Source organism: Kryptolebias marmoratus, linkage group LG1 (genome assembly GCF_001649575.2).
Source record: "Kryptolebias marmoratus isolate JLee-2015 linkage group LG1, ASM164957v2, whole genome shotgun sequence".
NCBI lineage: Eukaryota > Metazoa > Chordata > Actinopteri > Cyprinodontiformes > Rivulidae > Kryptolebias > Kryptolebias marmoratus.
In genome coordinates, this window is record NC_051430.1 from 1,689,110 (window position 1) to 1,712,470 (window position 23,361).

Consider the following 23,361-nt stretch of genomic DNA (forward strand, 5'->3'; position numbering starts at 1 on the left):
GAATGCCATTAGTGGACAATGGAAGAGGTTGTCTTTGTTAATATTGGCTTTTGTCAAGACTAGAAATTTAATTAAGTCAATTTATCAGAGGAAGAAAGGCCATGTTGGAAAACACTTGTAACCTTATATGAACAGGAACCACATATTATGTGCAATTGTGACATTTTTTTCATTAAGATGCCAGTGTTGCTATTCAGACTGAGAGACAATCATATGTATGGCAATGCATACCCAACAAACTGACAGACTTTTGCATCAGCTATTCAACAGAAATGCATCATCCACAGACGACACACTCAAAAACCTATTTAATCTTGAAATATGTCGAAGAAAAGACTTGTTTTTAAAATATACTGTAAGTATATGCGTTTGTATAAGCTGTTTCATCTTAAAATTAGAGACTTAGCATTCCTCGAAGGAAGGCCTATCACCTGCCACCATGCCAGAGTTTCAGAGTAAAATCATCTTATAATAAGAATTGTAGTCAATTTGATCAAACCTTGGAAGAGAGGTTAAGCACATCCTCATGCCTTATTGTGAGATTTGGCAAGATGTGTTAGCACTCAAAAAATTGAGGATTACTCTCAGCTACAACCATCCCAATTTTTTGCTCAATGTATGTAAAATTTACTGAGTTATAGCTATCTTTGTGTTTGATAAGGATGCTTAGTTGTGTCAGCCACTTGGAATAGGATTAGCGTCACGCTAATTAGGTGTAGATGTACAGCCAAGGGTTGCTTTCTGACAGTTTCATTAAAATCTATTCACTGGTTTATGAAATATATTGCTAAAGCTACAGAAAAATGAGGACACATATGCACATTATCATTTTTTGCATTTGGCAGCAGGCAATATTATCTTGACATTGCCTTTGTGAAATATTTTAATGTATTAAACATGAATAGCAATAATAGCATACTTGTTTTTAACCTGATATTGATTCTTTGATGTTGTACCATTTCTAACTGCAGTGGTAAAACACAGCTGTGAGATTTACTCACTAGGGTTAAACAGCAAGAGGAACTTGAGACAGGCAATTTCTCTGCGGTCAATCTGCAGCGCCCGCAGCCTCGCTGACAGCTCCTGACCCCTCTGGACCAGACTGGATAGAGTAGCCTCACCCTGGGACACAATGGATGATAGTTCAACCTGCAACCACAAGCAAAGAAATATTTCATAAATATTAGTTGGTTATTTTTCAATGTCCTTTTAACCTAAAAGATTCTGTAAGAAAAAAAGAACCTTATCGATGAAAAATAAACAAAAGCCATATTTGAAAAGAGGATGATTAGAAGATATTGTGATGTTTGACAAAGGTTCAAAAACAAAGAAATTATGTTTGGTAATGACAGGTTTGAATTTAGCATAGATTATTCTTCAAGTAATACTTTGAGATATCCATCCATCCATTTTCTTTACCCGCTTCTCCAGTCCGGGTCGCAGGGAGCTGGTGCCTATCTCCAGCAGTCACTGTGCGAGAGGCGGGGGACACCCTGGACTGGTCACAAGCAATCACAGGGACACATAGAGACAAATAAGACAAACAACCATTCAAGCTCTCACTTACACCTAGGGGCAATTTTGCAGTTACCAATTAACCTAACATGCATGTTTTTGGTCTGTGAGAGGAAACCGGAGTACCCTGAATAAACCCACGTGAGCACAAGGAGAACATGCTACTTTGATATATGATCTTGTTAAGTGTAAAAAAAACCCTACATTTTACTTACCTACCTGCCTGTACAGAGATTATGTCTGTGAGACTTTTAGTACAACATTCACTAAACACTAATGAACAAAAATAGTTTTCATAGGTATAATATATTTTTTAAATGGACTCTACTTATATAGCGTCTTTCTAGCTTACCAGACTACTCAAAGCACTTTATAACACAATCTGTGCCCTCATTTACCCATCCACACACACATTCACAGCACTTTACTACATCTCTACAAAGCTAACCTGAATAAATCATTCCATAGAGTCTAATCAGTGATTTTACCAATGCGGAACACATCAGAGGCAATGGGGGGTTCAGTGTCTTGTCCAGGGACACTTTGACATGTGGCATACTGGTGGAATCAAACCACTGATCAACAGCCACCCCACTCCAATAATCTCAATAATTCTTTAAGACTAATAAAAAACAGAGAAGAAGATTGTCTTTTGACAGAAAAAACTCTGAAAAGTGGACCCAGATTTTATTATTTTAACTAGAACTACAGTTAAGGAGGGTCAATGTTTCATTGTTTTAAAATATTTTAATTTCACACTGCTACAATTTTAGAATTGGATAAAATTTAAAAAGACCCCCAATAAAGTAAAATATTTGTCTGTTTTTTAGTGATTGTGAAGACATTTTATTCAGCAAATTAATTTATGTAAATTATATCTCAGCATGATGAACAGATTTTGAACAGAGTAGGTTAATTTTGCAGTTTGTTACCATGGTGATAGACTCAGAGTTTCACTTATGCCTTTTGGTGGAGAGTCTCCCTAAACTCAGGATCAGCTCACTCTGAGTTTTCACTAAACCCGATTTCTGGAATACCTCCTGATGTTGAATGTTTTTACTATTTAATTCCTAAATGCATTCATGCATTATAAGAATTTCACTTTCATCTGTTCTAGTGCTCATAAAACACATTTGAACATCAGGCCTGCTGTGTGGTCTTTATTTAGATTTTAGCATAAAACAAAACAAGAAAAAACAAAAAATGTTAAAAAATATAAATGATAAGACAAATACTCCAAACTATAGACCATAGTATCATCAAATACTGGCCCGTGAGCAATATTTGCCTTTCAAGTTCATTCTTTTTGAGGATTATACTACAAAGCAAGTTCAATAAAGCACTGTTTCTTCCCTTAGCCTGGCTTGACAAAACCTACAACTTTAAAAAAATATCGGTACTACAACAGTGGTTCTAATGTTACCGTTTTAGTTTAAAACCTTTGCTTTGGTCTCTGCATGTTCTCATGAAAAGGGATGTTAAGTGTGTCATTTGACAAGTTTTTTTTGACAAATTAAGTCTAATATTACCCATTTAATGGATGTCTAAGCAAATCCAGAAAAAATAAGAAAAACATTAAGACATTGTTAACCTGGTATAGTTCTGATGAAATCGTGCTGCAGAATTCACTCACTTTTTTTTTGTCTGCTTTTTAAATGATTGTCTCTCACTGCATTCTAACTTCAGGTTCCTAGTGGGGCACTGCAGGGAATATGGCTTATTGGTGTATTCAAGTTTCCAGTTGTACTAATCAGATATTACTTGTGCTATCATTCAAATTAATTAAGAACAAAAGCTTCTAATCAAATGGGAAGATTTGTACTTAAAATTGGTATCTTTATCTTATATTTTTATAGACTGGATGGTTAAGTGGAAATATATCTGTGAACAAACATTGTGATTAATTTTGACACTTAAAATGTGAACATTTAATCAACACCTAAATCTGGCACACTGACTGTTTTAAAATAACACAGGATTTTTTTTTATTTCATATTATTTGGCAGCCTGACTTTTATTCTAAATCTTCCAACACCTAACCACAACTCATCAGCATGATGAGTTCAGTTTCAGCTTAAATCGCCAGTAAAAAGCTTTGTCTGCACACTTATTCTCAGACTGTAATTAGTAAGTTCTTTCAGCTGCTCCCTTCTTCAGGGGTTGCCACAGCAAGGAAACTCACATGAACGATTTGGCAATTGTTTCACGCCGGATGCCCTTCCTGCTGTAACCTTGGCTCGAATTTGCAATGTGAGGATTACGAGATTACCACACTGACTATCGAGCCTCAGCCCCTATTCTCAGACTGTAATTACAGTTATCAAATTAGTTGGTCTGTCTTTTAGCAAGATTTCTTTAAAACTAGTAAACAAATCTTGATGAAATTTTCAGGAAATGTTGGGGTTCTCACAAAAAAAGGTCATTAAAATTTTGTGGATCCAAAAAATGTTTAATTACCCTATGTCCTTGGAGGAGCATTGCAGTTTCCAGGTTTAGTTTTACAGATATTGTTCAACATTTTGGTGTAGTTGTAGCTGTGCTACACATCATGGAGGATCTTTGATAAACCCTCCTGAAGCCCTCAAAAGAGAGCGAGAAAGAGTGAGGTAGAGAAGCCCTTGTAACTTTGGGTCATTTTGACCTGAAGGCCATGGGAGATTTAAAATGATTGTTGCATTAACTGTTGAAGTCAGCTTTGCTGATCTGTTAGTAAAATATCTTGTGAACCACTAAATTAACGGATGTTAATGAAACTATCAGAAAGTAATCATTAATTGTACATTTATGACTCAGACTAAGGAAGCTAAGAAAGTAAAAGCGTTCACTAGACACATCAAATCTGTTGACAGCAACATCAAGTTCACCAGCGAGGATGTTAACAACAACAAACTGCCATTTTTGGACTGTTTGGTGCACCTGGAGAGAGATCGAAGCCTCAACATTGAGATTTACAGGAAATCAACCTGCACATATCAGTACCATCTGTTTGACACTCACCACCTACTGGAACACAAGCTTTCTGTCGTTAGAACTCTACACCATCTGGCTAACCATGTTGCCACAAACACAAAGATATCAAAAAAGCTGCAGATATCCTAATTAGGCTTTTGTGAAGTTAGCAAGAAAGTATAAAAAAGGCACCACAGACCAGAACAAGGAGAAGAACAAGGCCATAAACATTGCCATATTGTATGTTGTAGGAATATCTCAAAAAGGTCAGAAGGATTTTCTCCAAACACAACATCCTGGTGCATTCCAAACCTAACAGGACTGTCACTCTCAAACAGAGGCTGGTTCACCTGAAAGACACAACACCCAAACACAAACTGAGGGCTGTGGTGTGTATGCAGTTCAGTGCAGCAAGGAATGTTCAGACCTTTATATATTGGAGAAACTAAACAGCCTCTCCACAGACGCATGGCTTAACACAGGAGAGCCAGATCTTTCGGTCAAAACTCAGCTCTTTACACCTTAAAGGGGACCTATTATGCTTCCTTGAACAAGTTAGGATAGGTCTGTGGGCTGTACAAAACATGTTCATTACATTTACTGCACAAATTCCTTCTCAGATATTGAGATTTCACCTGATCAGTTATGCCTGTTTTGAGCTAATTTCAGAATAAGCGGTTTTAGGGCTACGTCACTATTATGCAAATGAGCTGCTGTTGGCAACACCCCCCAACACCCGACACCCCACTAACGCCCTACATTAAAAAAACAAAAACTTACTGAAGGATTAAACGCTATGGATCTGACACACATTTATATTGTTATTAATTCAAACTCTGATGATTCTGACTTTGGGACAGGGGCACTTAGCTGTTCTGAACTGACATTTGTTAAGTAGGAGATTGGCAGTTAGTGGGTCCGAATCCCAACTGGTAGTGGTTCGGGACACCGGCAAACAGCAGGTCCAAACCTGAAAAGTGTCCGGACCGTCGCCTGGTAAAGATCAGTTTTAAAATATTTTCAACTTTTCTTCTTTTTTATAGTTTCAGTGGTGGGCCGTCAGGCCTTCTCTGCTGGCCTAACATAACCAAGAATCATGATCATAATCATAATAAAGGTTAATTTAATTTTTAATTTACTTTCCCTAGATATCTAAAAGTATTCATATTCTCTTCATGTCATATTATGCTCCTTCCAGTGCCGTTGTTTTTAGGTTAAAATTTTTATCCAATCAGAATTCAGCTATCTTATGTTGCCAGGCTGTATGAAATCTGCCCGGGCCTTTAGAATCAACAATGTGGGCGTCTGTGCACTGTAAGTGAACGGGCAAATACAGTTGATAGACAGTTGCGATAGCCAATCAGATCACGAGGTGTGTCAGTAAGGCCCTCTAGCTGGCCTCACGTAGAACGTGACATTTACACGTCCTGTGATTGGATATGAATACTTACTAGTTTGAGCCACGGCAGTGCTACGCAGATCAAGTCACACCCGGGACTGTTAACGGTTAAAAACTTTTTTTTTTGTACTACACCATCTCTTGAGACAGTGGTTGGTCCAAGCAAACCTATGTGTACATGTCACTTTGGATGTAATTGTTTTTATGCTTGAGACTGAAGCATTTATGTGTACACGTGTGTAACTAAAATACAAAAATCACAGTGCAAGCTAGCAAATTCAATGTCTGTTGCAATCTTGTCTAAACAGAGATTGCAATTGCAGTGTTGCTGTGTGCATGTGCACTTTACAACACAATCTGGACCCTCATTTATCCATCTACTCACCCATCCATATAGCATTTTACTACATCTCTGCAACACTAATCTGAATAAATCATTCTATAGAGTCTAGCCAATGCTTTAGATTGCATTCATACACTGATGGGGCTCACTGGAGGCAATGAGGGGATTATTGTCTTGCCCAGGGACTCGTTGGCATATGACTGTATACTAGTGGAATCAAACCTCCAACTTTCTTGTTGGAGGATGGCTGCTCTAACCACTGATCCATAGCTGTCCCAAATGTTAATAGTTTAGTTACAATCTGCACTTTTTAATAGAATAATCAAACACACGTTCCTACACTGAAGCTACAGCTTGGAGATTTTGAAAGAGCCTAGTTCCAAAGCAATTCTGAATAAAAAGCTGTTGAGCACACAGTAGATGAGTGAAGCAGAGTGTGGGTTGTGCTGATGGGAAGTTCTGTGAGAGCGTTAATACCTCCTGGCCAGTCACCAGCAGGATACTGTCTTCCTTTCCATGTTGCACTTGTCTGAAAATGTGATCCAAGACCAGCAGTTCAGACCAGCAGTTGTGGAGCAGCTTCATTTGATCTCCCACCTTCAGGAAACACACAAGTAAGAAAACAAAAAGATGTTTAAAAATGGAGGATAATGGCAAATAAACACAGTCTGAGGCTCTGTTTATTTAAAGATGATTTATAAACACCCACTACCTTAAGGTGAAGGCAGACATTAATGTTTCTGCTCATGTCTGTGCTTGTGTGTCTGTGTCTTACCAAACTATCTCATGAACCAGTGGATGGATTGTAATGAAACTCAGATAAAGTAATCACTGGATATACAGCTACATTGGATTATTTTTTGGAGTCAACCTCATTCAAGACAGCTGCCATAGCCAATTGACTTTAAGAAACCCAAAATCACCTAGAACTTATTAGCTAGAAGATAGTGAGGCAAGATTTGGTGTGGCAGTAGCTGAGACACGTCCCCATGACATTTTCTGAGTGCTAACAGATTGCACATGAACTTTGTATAAAATGTTAACTATTTAGAGTCCACTCTGTCTATCTCTTAGCAAAATGTCCATCTACAACTGAATAACTTTTATAACCAACCCAGTTCAAGACGGCCATTACAACCAACTGAATTTAGTAAATACAAAACTATAATTCAAGCTATAATTCAATCAAATTTACACATGTTCTAAAATTTGATATGGTAGTAGTTGAGAATCATTTACAACACAAATGTCAAGTGTTATCCATTGCATGAGGTATTTCCTTCTAACTTTAGTCTTAACTGTTTGAGTTATCCATGTTTGTTTGTTCGCATATTGTGAACCACTGGACAGATTTTGATCAAATTTTCAGAAAGCTATCTTTTGATGTACATGTACAAATGATAAATGTTTAAAGTCAATCTGATTCAAGATGGCAGTCACAGCTAATCAAAATTTGCCTATACAAATATGGCTATAACTCAGGTAATTTTACAGATATTGAGCTAAAATTTGCTATGGTAGTAGCTGAGAGTCATTCACAACACATATTCTGAACTTGACATCTTGTGATACTTACATGAGATTGCACATAATATTATTTTTAAAGGTTTGACCAAAACGACTACAACCCAGTCATTTCTCAACATAAAATGGTGTCAGTCCTATAAAACTTTAGAAGGCATTTCTTCAAGGAATTCTAGGTCTTAAATTTAATCTGTGAAAAATCTGAACACTCAGTGAGTTTTATTTCATTATAGAAAGATTCTAAACGTGTGGCAGAAACTGTAAAACACAGAAATTAAACACTGCGTGTGTGTTTGTGTATGTGTTGTGTGTGTGGGTTCTAGTGTCTTCCATATATGTCGGACCACATTGTGTATTTACAAGCCCCACATTTCACTTCTTCAACCTGCCAACATCAACATTCCCACCTTTACCACCAGCCACATCTGCTCTGTTTTGGTGGTTTGTGTGTGTTTACAGGTTAAGCCCCTCTCACCCTCTGACCCCACCCTACTGCAGTATTGACAGTAAAGTGAAGGACATGTTGGCGAGTAATTCTGCAGCTGCAGTTCCTAACAGTAGCGGTGAAAAGGGTCCAATTTTGTGTCCCTGGGCGTAAATCCCAGGGGAAAAAGAGCCAGATTGTTCCCGCTAATAAATCATTTAAGGAAACTATTTTTTAAGCAATATAACAAACAACAAACAAATCCACTATTTATTTAGGCAAAACAATACATTTATCCATTTAAAAATTATGCCTCCCACCCTCATCATTTTAACAGTGGTTCAGTTCATTGAACACATTAGAAAGGCTGTCTGAAGCTGAAGCTGTGGAGATAGCATGGATAAATGCCTTCCAATAGGCATCTTTTGCAAGACTACCTTTTTAGTACAATGGTGTGTGTTTCACCCTGTCAAGTGGGAGTCCGTGGTTTGAATCCCCAATCCACAGAGTGATTAGCATTTTAATCTAGTAGCCTCCTTTGGCCGTTGGAACAAAACTGCATTTTGTTCACTTCATTACCTCATAGTTGAATCTTCTGTGGGAAAGCCCATGCCCATCCCTACCACTTAAACAGTAGCTATATATATATATATATATATATATATATATATGTTGCTTAATATTTATTTTGTTGCGTTTTGTGCACAAAGGTCTCGTCTTTTTTTCTCCCTCCCTCGGGTCAAAGTTTCGTTTCGTGAAAACAATGTGATCTAATAATTAAATCAGAGAAACTAACACCCCCCGTCCTGCAGAGTGAACACATTATATTATGGGGGGGATACTTTAGTTACACTAATCCAAGTTTTTGATTACACATTTCTATGGCAACTCTGAAAGTCTGTGTGTGCCCTGTTCTCCCTGTAGTTGTGATGTAAATGTTTCCTTTTGGACTTCATTATTGTGTATGGATGCATGTCAGATGTTTAGTGACCTGTTTTACATTTTTGTAGAAGAATAAGTGTATGTTGTAAGTCACCTGACAGAGTGACAAGGAAGCGGAAACAAGCAAAGTCTATTAAAGAAATAGTGTGGATGTAGAAATAATCCAAAATGTTTTTTAAAAAATATATAGAAATATATTTGGTGTGTTTCTGCAACTGGTAATAAACTGCAATAAATATTTAAATTTCATTTTACAATAGTACATTTGACTGTATCTAAGTGTTCCCCCAAAAATTGCTCTTTAAAAATCTCCCTGTCTACTGTCCCCCCAATAATGGAATGGAATTTTCGCCCTTGGCTGCACTCATCCAGACCGGTGCAGTGGTGGGGGTCTGTGTGTACAATGATAAAGGAAGGGGTTAAGGAAGCAAGAGGTCTCAGTGACCTCCCATGCTTCCTCTCCAAGAGGAGCTCAATGCAACAGTTAAAAAAACAGCTTGAAAAACCCCTTTAAAAACCATAAAACAAATTGGAATCAGAGAGAGGAGCTTCATTTTGTTCACCACACGGATTCTATTTTTTTTCATCTCTCTTTATGTTTGAGAGACAAACTGTTAATGTCTGTGATTTATTTTGATACATGAACCAAAGTAAACTATGTGTGATGGATACATATACACTCTTCTTTCACCATGTTGCAATGTGCACATTTTTTTTGTTCTTCAGTTCAGTAAAGCTCTTTTAAATCTCAGCTGTGTCTTCATTTTTATTACATTTGAAAAGTTGATCTTTTTTTCACTTTAATTTGAATTAAATAATTAATAATCAAAAGTAGCAGCTAATCTGGTTCTTGATTTTGGATCACATAGTACACTTTTTTAAAACATTTTATGAAGGTAAATAAAGAAACACAGATGTTACAATTATTTTCATCTTATATTAATTACCAGAACTTTACCGTTATATTAATGTTATTTGACAGAATGGTTTATTAATTGTGTTAGTCTGGTACAGAAATTTCAAAGCTACTACTCTTATTAAATGTAGCATTTTGTTCTTCATAAGCTAATGCTAATGGGCAACATTTGAAAGTCTGCTTTGATTAAAACAAACTAGCATAAATAAAATCAGCAAATAAGATCTAGAACTGATATTTCAGACATTTTCAAATGGTGTTCTGTGTAAAGGTTATGGACATTAAGAATCGAACCTGTTAGAGATTGCTCTCTGAACAACCAAAGTCAGGGGAAATAGTTTCATTCTGACAGGACTGACGAGCTAACAGTCTTAAAACAACAACAATCTCCAAATTTCATCACATTTCCTGTGAACATTTAGACTTTTACAGTGTTGTCTGGTTTGTGCTACATAGTTATTTACATGGAGTTCTAATGTTATTTACAAGGGAAAATAACAGCAGCAGCTGCTGTAGCACTTCTGGTGCAGCCTGGGGTCACTTCTTTCAGAAATATTATATTTCTGTTTAAATAATCATGTATTGCAAAACTGATGAATGTGTAAAGGTTTATAAACTAGAGTTTATATGGACTAATGTGGAATTTTGAAGATTGGAATTCTTTTGGGATGGCTAAATATGCTTTGGACATGGGACTGCTTGAACAGTATTGACAAGCTAATAATGGAAGTCCAATGATATCCCCACTTACAAATCAGATTTTATCATCCTAAAACAACTTCAATCTTCAGAATTTTACAGCTTTTTATGTGTATGCTCTTTTTTAAAATCTTTATACCTCCATCAATTTCACATTACACACTCAGTCCAGTTGCATATAACAACAAAGTTATATGTAAATAACTGTGTGTGGAGAAACTGATGACAGGGAAAAGGTCAATGAAATAGCTACTGAATTTGAACTGTTGTAAAATTTTGGAGACTGGAGATATTTAAAGATGGCAGTGATCCACTTTTGTTTTGGCTGTATTGTAACTAGCCTTTAGGTCATCAGTCCTGTCTGTCAGAATTCAAACCTGTTCTCCAAACCAAAGACCAGAGAAGACAGGAATGTTTGTCTTTTTTTTCACATAAACAGATTTGACATGTGGAGACAAAATATCTGTCTACAACCACATGGAGCTGCTACTGACTGATACACTCTCAGGGAGTGTGAACTGGTGATCTGATAACAAGCAAACCAGTCCCATACACAGAAACAAACCTCAAACAACCTGTACTAGCACTGCATGTGTGATTTTGACAATAACAGATATAAATGAAGCATGCAAAGATTTTATACTGAAAATATTAACTAGTGATGTCTTTTCTCCAGTTTCCAACATTAGATGTTATTTGTCACTGAAAACAGGTGTTAAACCGTATTGTTGAGCAAGAGTGCTGATCTCAAGGCACCGTTTATAGTCATTCAACATTTATGATGTTCACTGTTTGCATCTCAGGAAAATCTTCCATGTTCCACAGGTAAGCAGATGGCAAAACAGTAAGGAAGACAAATGTCACCTCTGGGGATCTGCAGCAGTCGATAGCTTCCTTTCCCCAAAACAATTTACTAAAAATGTAGGCAAACACAAAATAGAGCTGCAGCTCGAGCTGACATTCCCTTGTTATCATCTGGATGGAATGTAATTATCCTGCACAGAGAAACAACTCTTTCAGCATGAGGCTTTCTTGGCAAAACGTTCACAACTTCATACTAACTGTTCATTTTATCTGTGTGCTGAGCATGAAGCAGGTCTGACTCTCAGTAGAAACACATACAATTTCTATCACTTAATGCATAAAAAAAGAAAAGCAAGCTTTTGAGGGGGCAAATAAAATAGTATGCACATAAACTTGTTGATATCAAGAAAAATAGACAAATTAGCATTTTCTGCAAAAACTCAGTTTATATGCAGTTTATATATATTTTGTGATTTTGCTCAAATATGGTAAAAAAAAGATAAGTTGTTAAAACAGCAGAAAAGATTAAATATTGTGAGCAGATCTATATACAATCAGAACACAAGCTAAAACAAGCACAACACAAGCCAAACTGAGCATAATAGTTAAAAACTAAAATAAGTAGAACAGCAGCTAAAAGTGAAACTGAACAAAGCAGTTGCTAAAAACTTAAACATTCATAACTGAAACTAAAAGATAAAATTAGCAAACCATAAAAAGGAGCTAATGTTAGCATTTTTAAAAATGGTTAAAAAAACAAAACATTTTACTTTCTAGTAAAGGACCTTTCTCAATTCAAAAAAACAAAACTGTGCAGTGCCAAGCTTTTCAACAAAGATGTTATATATGGTAGATTCACACGCAGATTACACGCTACTCCTCACCAAAAAAAATCGTTAGGGTCTTTTTTTTTGCCTGGCTCACAAAGGAGAAGTTTTGTTCACATGAAGGAAGGTATTGTAAGTGTCATTTACTGTTATTTGATAAATGTGGTGTATGAAAATTAATAAACAAATAATTTCTATCATTTCTTTTTTTTAGTACAACCACACAAATGTTTCTGTTAGACTACATTCCATGTGAACAATTTTGCATGTTTTAAAAAATATACTGCAAATAAATAAAAAATAACTTTCTTTGTATGACATGAATACATTCACTAAAATTATAGCTTATGTAATGTATTGAAAACTTTTAAAGTCTGTATAAAATTACAACACAAAATTGTAATGTTTGAAAGCAGTCTGTTTACTTGAACACATCTCTTTGAGTGCTTTTGAGAAGAAAAATCCCCTGTGACACAATCAGCAGGTGATTTTGTGACAGAAAATGTGAAACTATACTACGATAAATATTAGAGAAAAACTGAGCTTTGTGGGACATATTGAATAATGTGTTATTTTGATCTACAGTATGATTTTGTGTTATTTTTTTGGTTAGAAATTATGAGCAGTCTCTGTTCATCTCCTGTCTAGTAATATGGACATAAGTATCCATCAGTACAAAGATACCTTGTTGAGTTACTGTGAGAAGAAGCAACAAATATCATCACCATAACAATGTGAACTTTGTTTCTGAGACTACGAATGGACAAAAGTATCAACTAAAGACATCAAATCCTCTTGGATGTTCTCAGAACCCATAGCTCCACTTGTTAAAACATCCTTTCATTTAGGTCAGGGGTAGGCAATCCTGGTCTTCGAGTGCCACTGTGCTACATGTTTTACTTGTTTCCCTGCTCTAACACACCTGATTCAGTGGTTAAATTACCTCTCCATGTTCTGCAGAGGCCTGTTAATTACCCATTGATTCAAATCATGTGTGTTAGAGCAGGATAACATGCAAAACATGTAGGATAGTGGTACTTGAGGACCAGGATTGCCTATCCCTGATTTAGGTATTTGGACACAGAATAATGAAATCAGCTGTGACTTCATTAAACAAATTGTTACCAGAACTGATGTTTTTCTTTTGTTGTTGTTGTTATTATAAGCTGCACAGTGCAGTAGAGGATAACACATCGCCCCACAGAAAAAAAGCAGTGCTGCCAACTCCCCGGTAAAGAAAGTAGATATTGGCTGTTCTAAAAGCCACTAAACAATGTCATCACCTATTTTTTTACAACAGGCCATGTGCATGTAATTGTAATGGATGCTGTAGGAGAAAGGAATTACATCAAGGGAGACAAAAATTAAGTAAAAATAGCATAAATATATTTAGAACTACAACTGAACTTTCTTCTGTTGAGTTTTATTTTTTTAAATGTCAAAATTCCAACCCTTCTCCTTTATCCAGGCTTGGGACTATCAAAAGAAGCACTAAGAATTATTTTAGTGCAGTGATTTATTTTTGACAAAAAAAAAAAAAAAACAGTTTTAGAAAGGTAGAGAAGCCCTTCATCATAGTTTTACCTAACTTTATGCATATTGTCAAATAACACAAAACTAAAAATTCCACTGTCATTTTAAAAGTCAGTCAGTGCTCCACATTTAGACACTGATCAAATGTAGGTGTTTTATTTTTTTTAATTTAACCACAACCTAATAATTATTCAGGAATATATTTTTATTTTATCATTTAATCTGCAAAGGGTGGATTCTAATTTTAGGTAAAATCATTCCAATTGACCAGAACTGTTTTTCTTTTTTTAAGTAACTCATAACTTTAAGCAAACATGAGAAGTGTGCTTGGAAACTTGAATACACTCACTCTTTGCACCTCACTAAGCTGCAGATAGACTACAGTAAAAAAAAAAAAAAATTGTGTGTACTGCACAAACTACTATCAGAACCACAAATTAAGGTATGATGTAAGTTGATGAAAAATGACTTACCCTTCTTTTATCATCATCTATCTGCTATATTTTTCATAACTGAATTATCACTTTCACATTCAAACAACTGCTAAATCAATGTGATCGTAAAATATATCCATTCAAACTTTATGGCTGGTAATTTTACTGGGGCATTTTTTTTTTTTAAAGCATTAAACCTCTGCCATGGAGTGACTAACCAGCTGATGTGTAAATATAGCTTGTATTCTGAGATAAGCAGAATGTAATTACAATCATCAAATAAATAATTTATTATCAATAAATCCAGTATTATTTTTCTACATGTGTGTTTTTACTAGACCAGGTCCACCTATTTCTTCTCTGATATGTTTTCAGATGTGAGATGGGAGTGAATGATCCTCTCTGTGTATGATCATGTCATGTTATAAAGTTAGCATAGCTAGTAACTAGTTAGCCTACAAGATACTGCAGAGCTAATCAACATTAGCAGTGTTAGGCACTGATGTTTGACACATTTTCACAAAGCTTTTTATTGAACTATGAAAATCTATGAAAAGTGATACAGTACGTTTTAAAAATGGTACAGAATGTTTTAAGCTCACCACCACAGGCTGCAGGTTTGAATCGCTCTGAGCTAACACAGCTAACAGCAGAATGAAGCAGCTTCCTTCCTTTAACTTGAACCTAGAGTGTCTTTTAAACATAGTCAGTTTATTTCATTTTCTTTAGCTCAACTTGAGGTTGCAGAGGAAATTTATCTGCCAGCAAGTTAACTTGCTGACATGTTCACTTCACCCCTCCTAGTGGGTGGTGTTTGCATACAATCTCTATGAGTTTATTTAACAGGAAAACATCTCCCCGGCTTCAAATGTTTATGTACACGTTTCTTTATTCAGCAACAGATGGGATTTCAAATGTAACTAAGTACAGTACTTGAAATAAAAATAAAACATGCCTAAGTAAAAATAAATAATAATAAATTTGAAAGTACAAAGTACACAAAGTTCATACTTAAGTAAATGCAATTTACTAATTTCCACCTCTGGCTATAGCTGCCAAGGAAACTAGATATGACTATGTTAATAGAGTGGCACAAACAGAAAAAAATAAAAATCATTTTTCATTCAAACACCTTTTCAAGTGGTAAAATGATGCTTTGTCCACAATCCACAATAAATTTTACAGTCAGGACATGAAATAGATGCTACATGAGATCTCATTATTGCCTGTTGCTGTGTCCGTGTGTGCATGCTTGTCTGTTTGTAAAATATGTCATGACCTAATAGATTTTTTTTCATTATCATAAAATATTCAAATTTGTATTTGATATAGATCTACAATTATTTAAACTTTTGAGTCAATCAGATGCCTGCCACTGCTATTCAAGCTTAGCCAACACATGTATGTCGATAACTCTAAATCTACCTGAGCATCATTCCCAATGCATACTCGGAGTGATGCATACTGCACATCATCTTTGTTTAAAACATTCTGTTTGGAACCACAATAAATGTTTGAGCTTTGGCCTGTCCTATTCATGACTTGGTTACCCATTTAACTTCCCTAAGCAATCAATCCAAAATAAGAGCACTAATAGCTATTAGCACCAGTTAGCTAGAACCAACCCAATTTTTAATTATCAAATGACACAGATTTTGGGTTGTCTTTCTAGCTCAACTTTTTAGTCGCTCCAATTCAACAAATTAGCAATTTTAACCCAATTTTAGGGTATAAAACTAAACCCTGTGTAATAGGTCAATTTGATAACCCCAACCATCTGAGCTAAGTGTGTGTGTGTGTGTCTGTGTCCAAAATATTTCTCGAACCACTGGACAACTTTGGAAGAAATTTTTTGAAAGTTGTAGCTCCAATGATTACTGACTACCTTTTGGAGTCAACATGATTCAATATAACTGCAACAGCCAACTGACCTTTAAAAGAACAAAAATGACACTAACTCTGTCAATACTGACTTAAAGATTAGTGTTGTTGTAGATGAGACGGATCCTCAATATAAATTTTGATCTGAGGACAATATCTTTGTTTAAAAAATTCCCATTACCTATTTAAATTTGTAACTATTTAAAGTCAAGTCTGTTTATTAACAATATATTTTATGAACTGTGGGTGAATTTTAATGAAACGTTCAGAAAATAAGCATTGGAGGTACATCTACAGCTAAAAACATTTATTGCCATTCCAATGTAAGATGGCCACCGCAGCATATCAACTTTAAAAAACACAACAATGTCTAAAACTTTGTCAGTGTTACAGATACTAAGTAAAAGTTGCGGTTGTCATTGAGAGTTAATCATAACATATACTTAAAGTGCTACTTACTGTGCAAGATCTTAAAACTATAGCATCACCTGTTCCAGTTAATCCTGTTTATCTGTTAGCAAAATATTTCATGGACCACTGGATGGACTTTAGACATTCAAAAGTAATCAGTGGATTCAGTCCAATTAAAGATGGCTGTCACTGCTAATCAATTTTAGCTACCGCTAATATTGCTACAATTCTGCCAGAAATTGAGCTAAAGTTTGATGTGGGAGTAGTTGAGAGTCATTCACAACACATACTCTGAACGTAACATCTTGCAATATTGCATGAGATCACACAACATTGTTATCAAGGTTTGACAAAGACAATCATTTTTCAACATAAGATGATCTTAGTCTAAAACACTACGCATGAAAGGTGATGGGTGACAAAAGACAGGCATTTTGTCTTTTTGCTTTTTGTCTTTTTTTGAGTGAGCATTCTAAAATTTGGTATTACAATTGAATCTTTATTAAACACTCTATTCCATCATGTTTCTTTTTTTGTACAAGAAAGAAGTAAAGAAAAAAATATTATTGATTGATTGATTGATTGATTGATTGATTGATTGATTGATTGATTGATTGATTGATTGATTGATTGATTGATTGATTGATTGATTGATGTCAGCTAAGTGAATTTGAGTATAAAATGAAACAGCTTTTTGATAAAATCCTGTCTGTCGGAACAGGGCTGCTATGATGGAAATTTGATAAAAGGTTGTGTATTTTCATTTGAAAATCTCACCAAACATTCTGAAGGCCAGGTCCAGCCTCCTGAAAAGCTAACTGGCGGAAGTAGTTTGACCAGGACACGTTATCAGCCACACACACACACACACACACACACACACACACATTTGATCGGGGCTCATAGAAGGTGAAGAAGTGATATTTTGAGTAAGAACTTAGCCTCAGTTGCCTTCAGTCACACACTCACACAGTTAACCACAAGTTTGTCTCTGTGAAACAATAATTGGAGTTGTATCCTTTCAAGGCCTAGCATGCCTTAAAGAATTCCATATTGTTCACTGACTTTCACGCCAGAGTTTTAGACTAATGTCAACTTATGCTGAAAAATGGTAGAATTGTACAGTAGATTTTTATGAAGTCTTAAAAATTATGTTATGCATAACCTCATGCAATATCACCACATATCACCTTCAGAGTATGTGTTGTAAATGACTCTCAGCTACTACCACACCAAACTTCATCACAATATCTGTAAAACTGACCAAATTCAAGCCATTTTTGTGTTTATAAGGTCAACTGGCTGTGACAGCCATCTTGAATTGAGCTGACTCCAAAGGTTAATCAATTGCAGAGGTACATCCAACGGTAATCTCCTGTCATTCAAATCTGTTTTGTGGTTTTTAAGATATTTTGCTGACAGACAGATTGAACTCCAAATAGTTTTTGGTAACATTTTAAAAAGAGATTTTATTAGCGCTCAGTTATGCATTGTGGATCAGTATTAGATAATACTTAGAAAGTTTTAGGTCAGTGTCTGTAAAAATTTACTTAGTTATAGCTATTTTGTAGTTTTCTGAAGGGCAACTGGCTGTGGTGGCCATCTTGAACTTGGCTGACTCCAAAAGTTAATCACTTATTGATGTACATCAATTGATAACTTTCCATAATTTTCAATAAAATTTGTCAAATGCTTCATGAGATATTTTTCTCTCTCACACACATACACAGACACTTACACAAACATTATGGTCTGCTTTTGCCTTTTGGCACCAAGTGATAACCTGTTTTCTTGAGAAAATACAGTAGTTGCAAATCAATTAGGTGAATATCTGGACAGAAATAATCTGTTTGAGGAGTTTCAGTCAGGGTTTAGAGAACAACATAGCACAGAAACAGCACTGGTGAAAGTTACTAATGATGTTCTCATGACCTCAGACTTTGGTCATGTGCCCATTTTTGTGCTGTTAGATCTCAGTGCTGCATTTGATACAATTGATCACAATATTCTATTACAGAAGGTTGAACGTGATATTGGGATTACAGGAACAGCTCTAAAATATGTCAAATCATATTTATTTGATAGATTTCAGTTTGTTAATGTTAACAATGAATCTTTAACCAAAGTTTGTCATGGAGTTCCTCAGGGTTCAGTACATGGGCCAATACTCTACTTTATATATGCTTCCATTAGGTATTAGATAGCATGGGATAAATTTTCATTGGTATACTGTATTTATCCATGAAACCTGATGAATCCAATCAATTACTTAGATTACAAACATGTCTTAAAGACATAAAATGTGAATGACTCTTATATTCTGTTTTTACACTCAGACAAGACACAGGTGGTCGTTTTTGAGACTGAGCAGGTTATGAACAAACTTTGCAGCCTTTCTCCACCTCTGCAGGACATTCTAATGTAAAGAACCTTGGTGTTATTTTAGATCAGGATATGTATTTTAACCCTTACATTAAAAATGTTATTAGGACTTCTTTTCTCCACCTATGTACTATCAATAAAATTAAAAATACCTTATTTCAAAATGATTCAGAAAAGCTGTTGTATGCATTTATCACGTCTAGGTTGGACTATTGTAATTCTTTATTTTTTGGGTGTCCAAAAGACTCTTTTAAAAGTTTTCAGTTGATCCAAATACTGCTGCTAGAGTTCTAATTAGAGTTAGAAGGAGAGATCATATTTCTCCAGTTTTAGCTTCTTTTCATTGCAAATTGGCTCTTTATAATTTATGAAAATGTTTTTGTACAGTGCCCTGAGGTGACTTTTGTTGTGACTTGCTATATAAATAAACTGAATTGAAATTGAATTAGACATTTACAAGACAAAAATATGACAGCACACAACTAAAAAGATATAGGTTCTTTGTTCGTTAATGCAGCATTCGTCTGTTTAGAATTAAAACATTAACAGTTGTGTTGACTTGTTTGCAACTGTAAATTAAGCAACAGTAGCAAAACTAAGAAATATGCTGAGGTTTATTTACCTACATTGTGAATAAAAATAAACACAGTAAGTATGAAATACTCAATGAATTTCACATAACCCATGTAACATGTTAGTTCAGTTTCCTTACAAAAACTGTAAAAAATGTTAATGTTTTAATAAAAACTATAAGCCTTTCTGATGTCTGCTTTAACCAGCTGCCATTTGTTCTCCTAACTGTGAGTCCGACGAGTCAGCCTCATCACCTCTTAATGTGTTTGTTCTCATCTACAGCCTGTGAACTGCTTTCATACATAACAAATATCCAAAATTATCTTTCCTTTTCAGCAAAGTACATCTAGTGTCACTATGGTGTTCTTGTTATTTTTAGAGGAATTAAAGTATTCACTGAAAAAGAAAAATAATAACAGAAATAAAACATAAATGTAGATTCCTGTCCTTGTGAAAAATATGTGTGTGTTTTTAACTTCTGGAATGTCAAATACCAATTTGTGTAAACTGTTGTCCAGTGAGTATCTAAAAGTTGTGTACAGGGTTCTTACACATATCCCAGTTTAAAATTCCATACTTTTCCAGATTAAAATTGAAATGTTTTCTGTCAATGTTTATGCCATTTTTGAAAACTAAGTCCAACCCTTTCCTTTAACTGCATGGCACTGTGTGTACTAAACGACGGAGGAAAATACTTCTAGAAAAATGTTGCCTGTTTTTGTAATGATTTCATGTTCCTATTCAAAGTGTTTTAATTTTTTTTTGTATAAGATGAGGTTTATGTTGTAAAACTCAGTTCAGAGTAAACCAGAAAAAGCAGCTGAACTGTTTTCTAACTGACAAGGTACATACACTATATGCAACATATGGCAAAATCATTTATATATGACATGTAAACTTCAAATGTTTTACTATGTACAAAAAATATAACTGTCAGATTTTTACAGATTATATATGCTTTTTTGATCCTTTTTCTCTTCTTCAGATTTGGAAATGAGTATGTTTCAGAAAATAGAAACCAGCAACTAGGGAGCACAAGCCAGTGTATCTCTCATGTCAGTCCCAAGCCAAGGTAAATGGTGAGGGTTGTGTCAGGAAGGGTATCCGGTGTAAAATACTTTTGCCAAAACTAACATGTGAATTCATGCAGGCAACAATATAACAGATTGATTGAGGCCTTGGTTACCTTCACCAGTGCTGTTGACAAACAGGGTGTTGGTGGAAATTGTGCTACTGTTAGTCAAAGACCACAAGGAGGGAAATGTACCAAGAGACAGAGGGAGAAGAGGAAAGGCAAGAGTGTAAGACTAAACATTGGGACAATGACAGGCAAGTGTAGGGAGCTGGCAGACTTGATGCAGAGAAGGAAAATAGATGTATCATGTGTGCAACAGACCAAGTGGAAGGGCAGCAAGGCTCACAGCATTGGGGCAGGATTTAAGAAGTTTTACCATGGTGGGGATAGGAAGTAGGGAGAAATGGAGGGAAATGGAGTAAGGGTGGTTCTGAAGGAGGAGTTAGCAAGGAATGTAGTAGAGGTTAAAAGAGTGTCAGATAGGGAAAAATATCTGAAGGTAGAAGTAGAGGGTCTGATGTTCAGTGTTGTCAGTGGCTATGCTCCACGGGTTGGATGTGATGTAGAAGAGAAAGAGAAATTCTGGAAGGATGTTGATGAAGCGATAGAGAGTATTCCCAGCGAGGAGAGAGTAGTGATTGGAACAGATCTGAATGGACATATTGGTGAAGGAAACAGGAGATGAGGAAGTAATGGGCAGGTTTGGTGTCAAGAAAATAAACCAGAAACAACGAATGGTAGTGGATTTTGCCAAGAGGATGGAAATGGCTGTTGTCAACACCTATTTCCAAAAGAGGGAGGAACACCGTGTGACCTATCAGAGTGGAGGCAGGAGTACACATGTAGACTACATTAAGCGTAGAAGAGGTAATCTGGGGGAGACTGTGGACTGTAAGGTTGTGGCAGGTGAGAGCGTGGCCAGACAGCATCGGATGGTGGTTTGTAGGATTAGTGTTGTAGTGAAGAGGAGGGGAAATGTAAAGCCAGAAAAGATGGACAAATGTTGAAAGTTGAGGAAGGAAGACTGTTGTGAGGAGTTCAGAAAGGAGCTGTTAAAGGCTCTGGGTGGTAAGAAAGAGATTTGAGATGACTGGGCTACTACAGCCACAGTGATTAGAGAGACAGGTAGGAAGGTACTTGGTGTGTCATCTGGACAGAGAAAAGATGATAAGGAAACCTGGTGGTGGAATAGTTAAGTGCAAGAAGCTATCCAGAGGAAGAGGGTAGCCAGAAAGAAATTGGACTGCAAGAAGACTGAAGAGAGTAGACATGAATATAGGGAGATGCAATGTAAGACAAAGAGGGAGGTAGCAAAGGCAAAACAAGTGGCATATGATGACTTGTACAAGAGGCTGGACAGAGGGAAAGAAGGACTTGTATCAACTGGCAAGACAGAGGGGCCAGGCTTGAAAAGATGTGCAGCCGGTTTGGCTTGTTAGAAATAGAAATAGTAGGGTTCTTATAAGAGAGGAGAGTGTGATAGGAAAACAGAAGTAGTACTTTGAGGAGCTGCTGAATGAAGAGAATGAAAGAGAAAGAAGAGTACAAGGCATAAAAAATGTGGACTATTAAGTTGAAAAGGTTAGTAAGGATGAAGTCTGGACAGCTTTGAAGAGGATGAAGAAGAGGAAGGCAGTTGGACCTTATCACATACCAGTGGAGGTATGGAAATGTGTAGGAGAGTTGGCAGTGAGGCTTTTGACTCAATTATTCAATGGTATTTTTGAGAATGAGAAAATCCATGAGGAATGGAGGAGAAGTGTGTTGGTGCCAATCTTTAAGAACAATGGTGATGTACAGAGTTGTAGCAACTACAGGGGAATTAAGTTGATGAGCCACACAATGAAGATCTGGGAGACAGTTGTATAAGCTAGACTTAGACAAGAGATGACTATTTGTGAGCAGCAGTATAGTTTTATGCCAAGAAAGAGCCCCACGGATGTCATCTTTGTTTTAAGTATGTTGTTGGAGAAGTATAAAGAGGGTCAAAAAGAACTTTAGTGTGTTTTTGTGGATTTAGAAAAAGCATACAACATGTTGGTAAGGAAGGAGCTGTGATGTTGTATGAGGGCATCTGGAGTGATAGAGAAGTATGTTAGACTGGTTCAGGACATGTATGAGGACAGCCCCTTCTTGTTTGCTCTGATGATGGACAGACTAACAGATGAGGTCAGGCAGGAATCCCTGTGGACTGTGATGTTTGCAGATTACATTGTGATCTGTGGTGAGGATAGGGATCAAGTGGAAGAGAACTTGAAGAAATGCAGGTATGCACTTGAAAGACGAGGGATGAAAGTCAGCTGTAGCAAGACAGAATACATGTGTGTGAATGAGAGGGAGGCAGGTGGAACAGTGAGGCTACAAGGAGCAGAGGTCACAAAAATGCAGGACTTCAAGTACTTAGGGTTGATTGTCTAGGAAAACAGGAAGTGTGGTAAAGAGGTGAAGAAAAGAGTCCAGGCAGGATGGAGTGGATGGAGAAGTTTTAAGAGTGGTTTGTGACAAAAGGGTGGCAGCAAAGGAAATGTTTACAAGACAGTGGTGAGACCAGCTATGTTGTATGGTTTAGAGACAGTGGCACTGACAAAAAGACAGGAAACAGAACTAGAAGGACCAGAGCTAAAGATGTTAGGTTCTCTTTGGGAGTGACAAGGATGGAGGATTAGGAATGAGGTCATCAGAGGTCATCAGAGGTCATCAGAGGTACAGCACAGGTTGAACGACTGGGAG

The 23,361-nt window shown here is 36.2% G+C and overlaps 1 protein-coding gene across 1 annotated transcript in view; it reads right to left on the reverse strand.

The window, feature by feature from the left end:
• The window catches only part of LOC108245782 (nuclear receptor subfamily 5 group A member 2), a 37,434-nt gene that overhangs the window by 5,696 nt on the left and 8,377 nt on the right, over positions 1-23,361 (reverse strand). Inside the window, exons 5-6 of the mRNA XM_017432967.3 lie at positions 6,684-6,803; positions 1,002-1,149 (exon numbers count right to left, since the gene is read on the reverse strand). Coding sequence (XP_017288456.1) covers positions 1,002-1,149; positions 6,684-6,803 — 268 coding nt within the window. The remainder of the gene's footprint in view (positions 1-1,001; positions 1,150-6,683; positions 6,804-23,361) is intronic.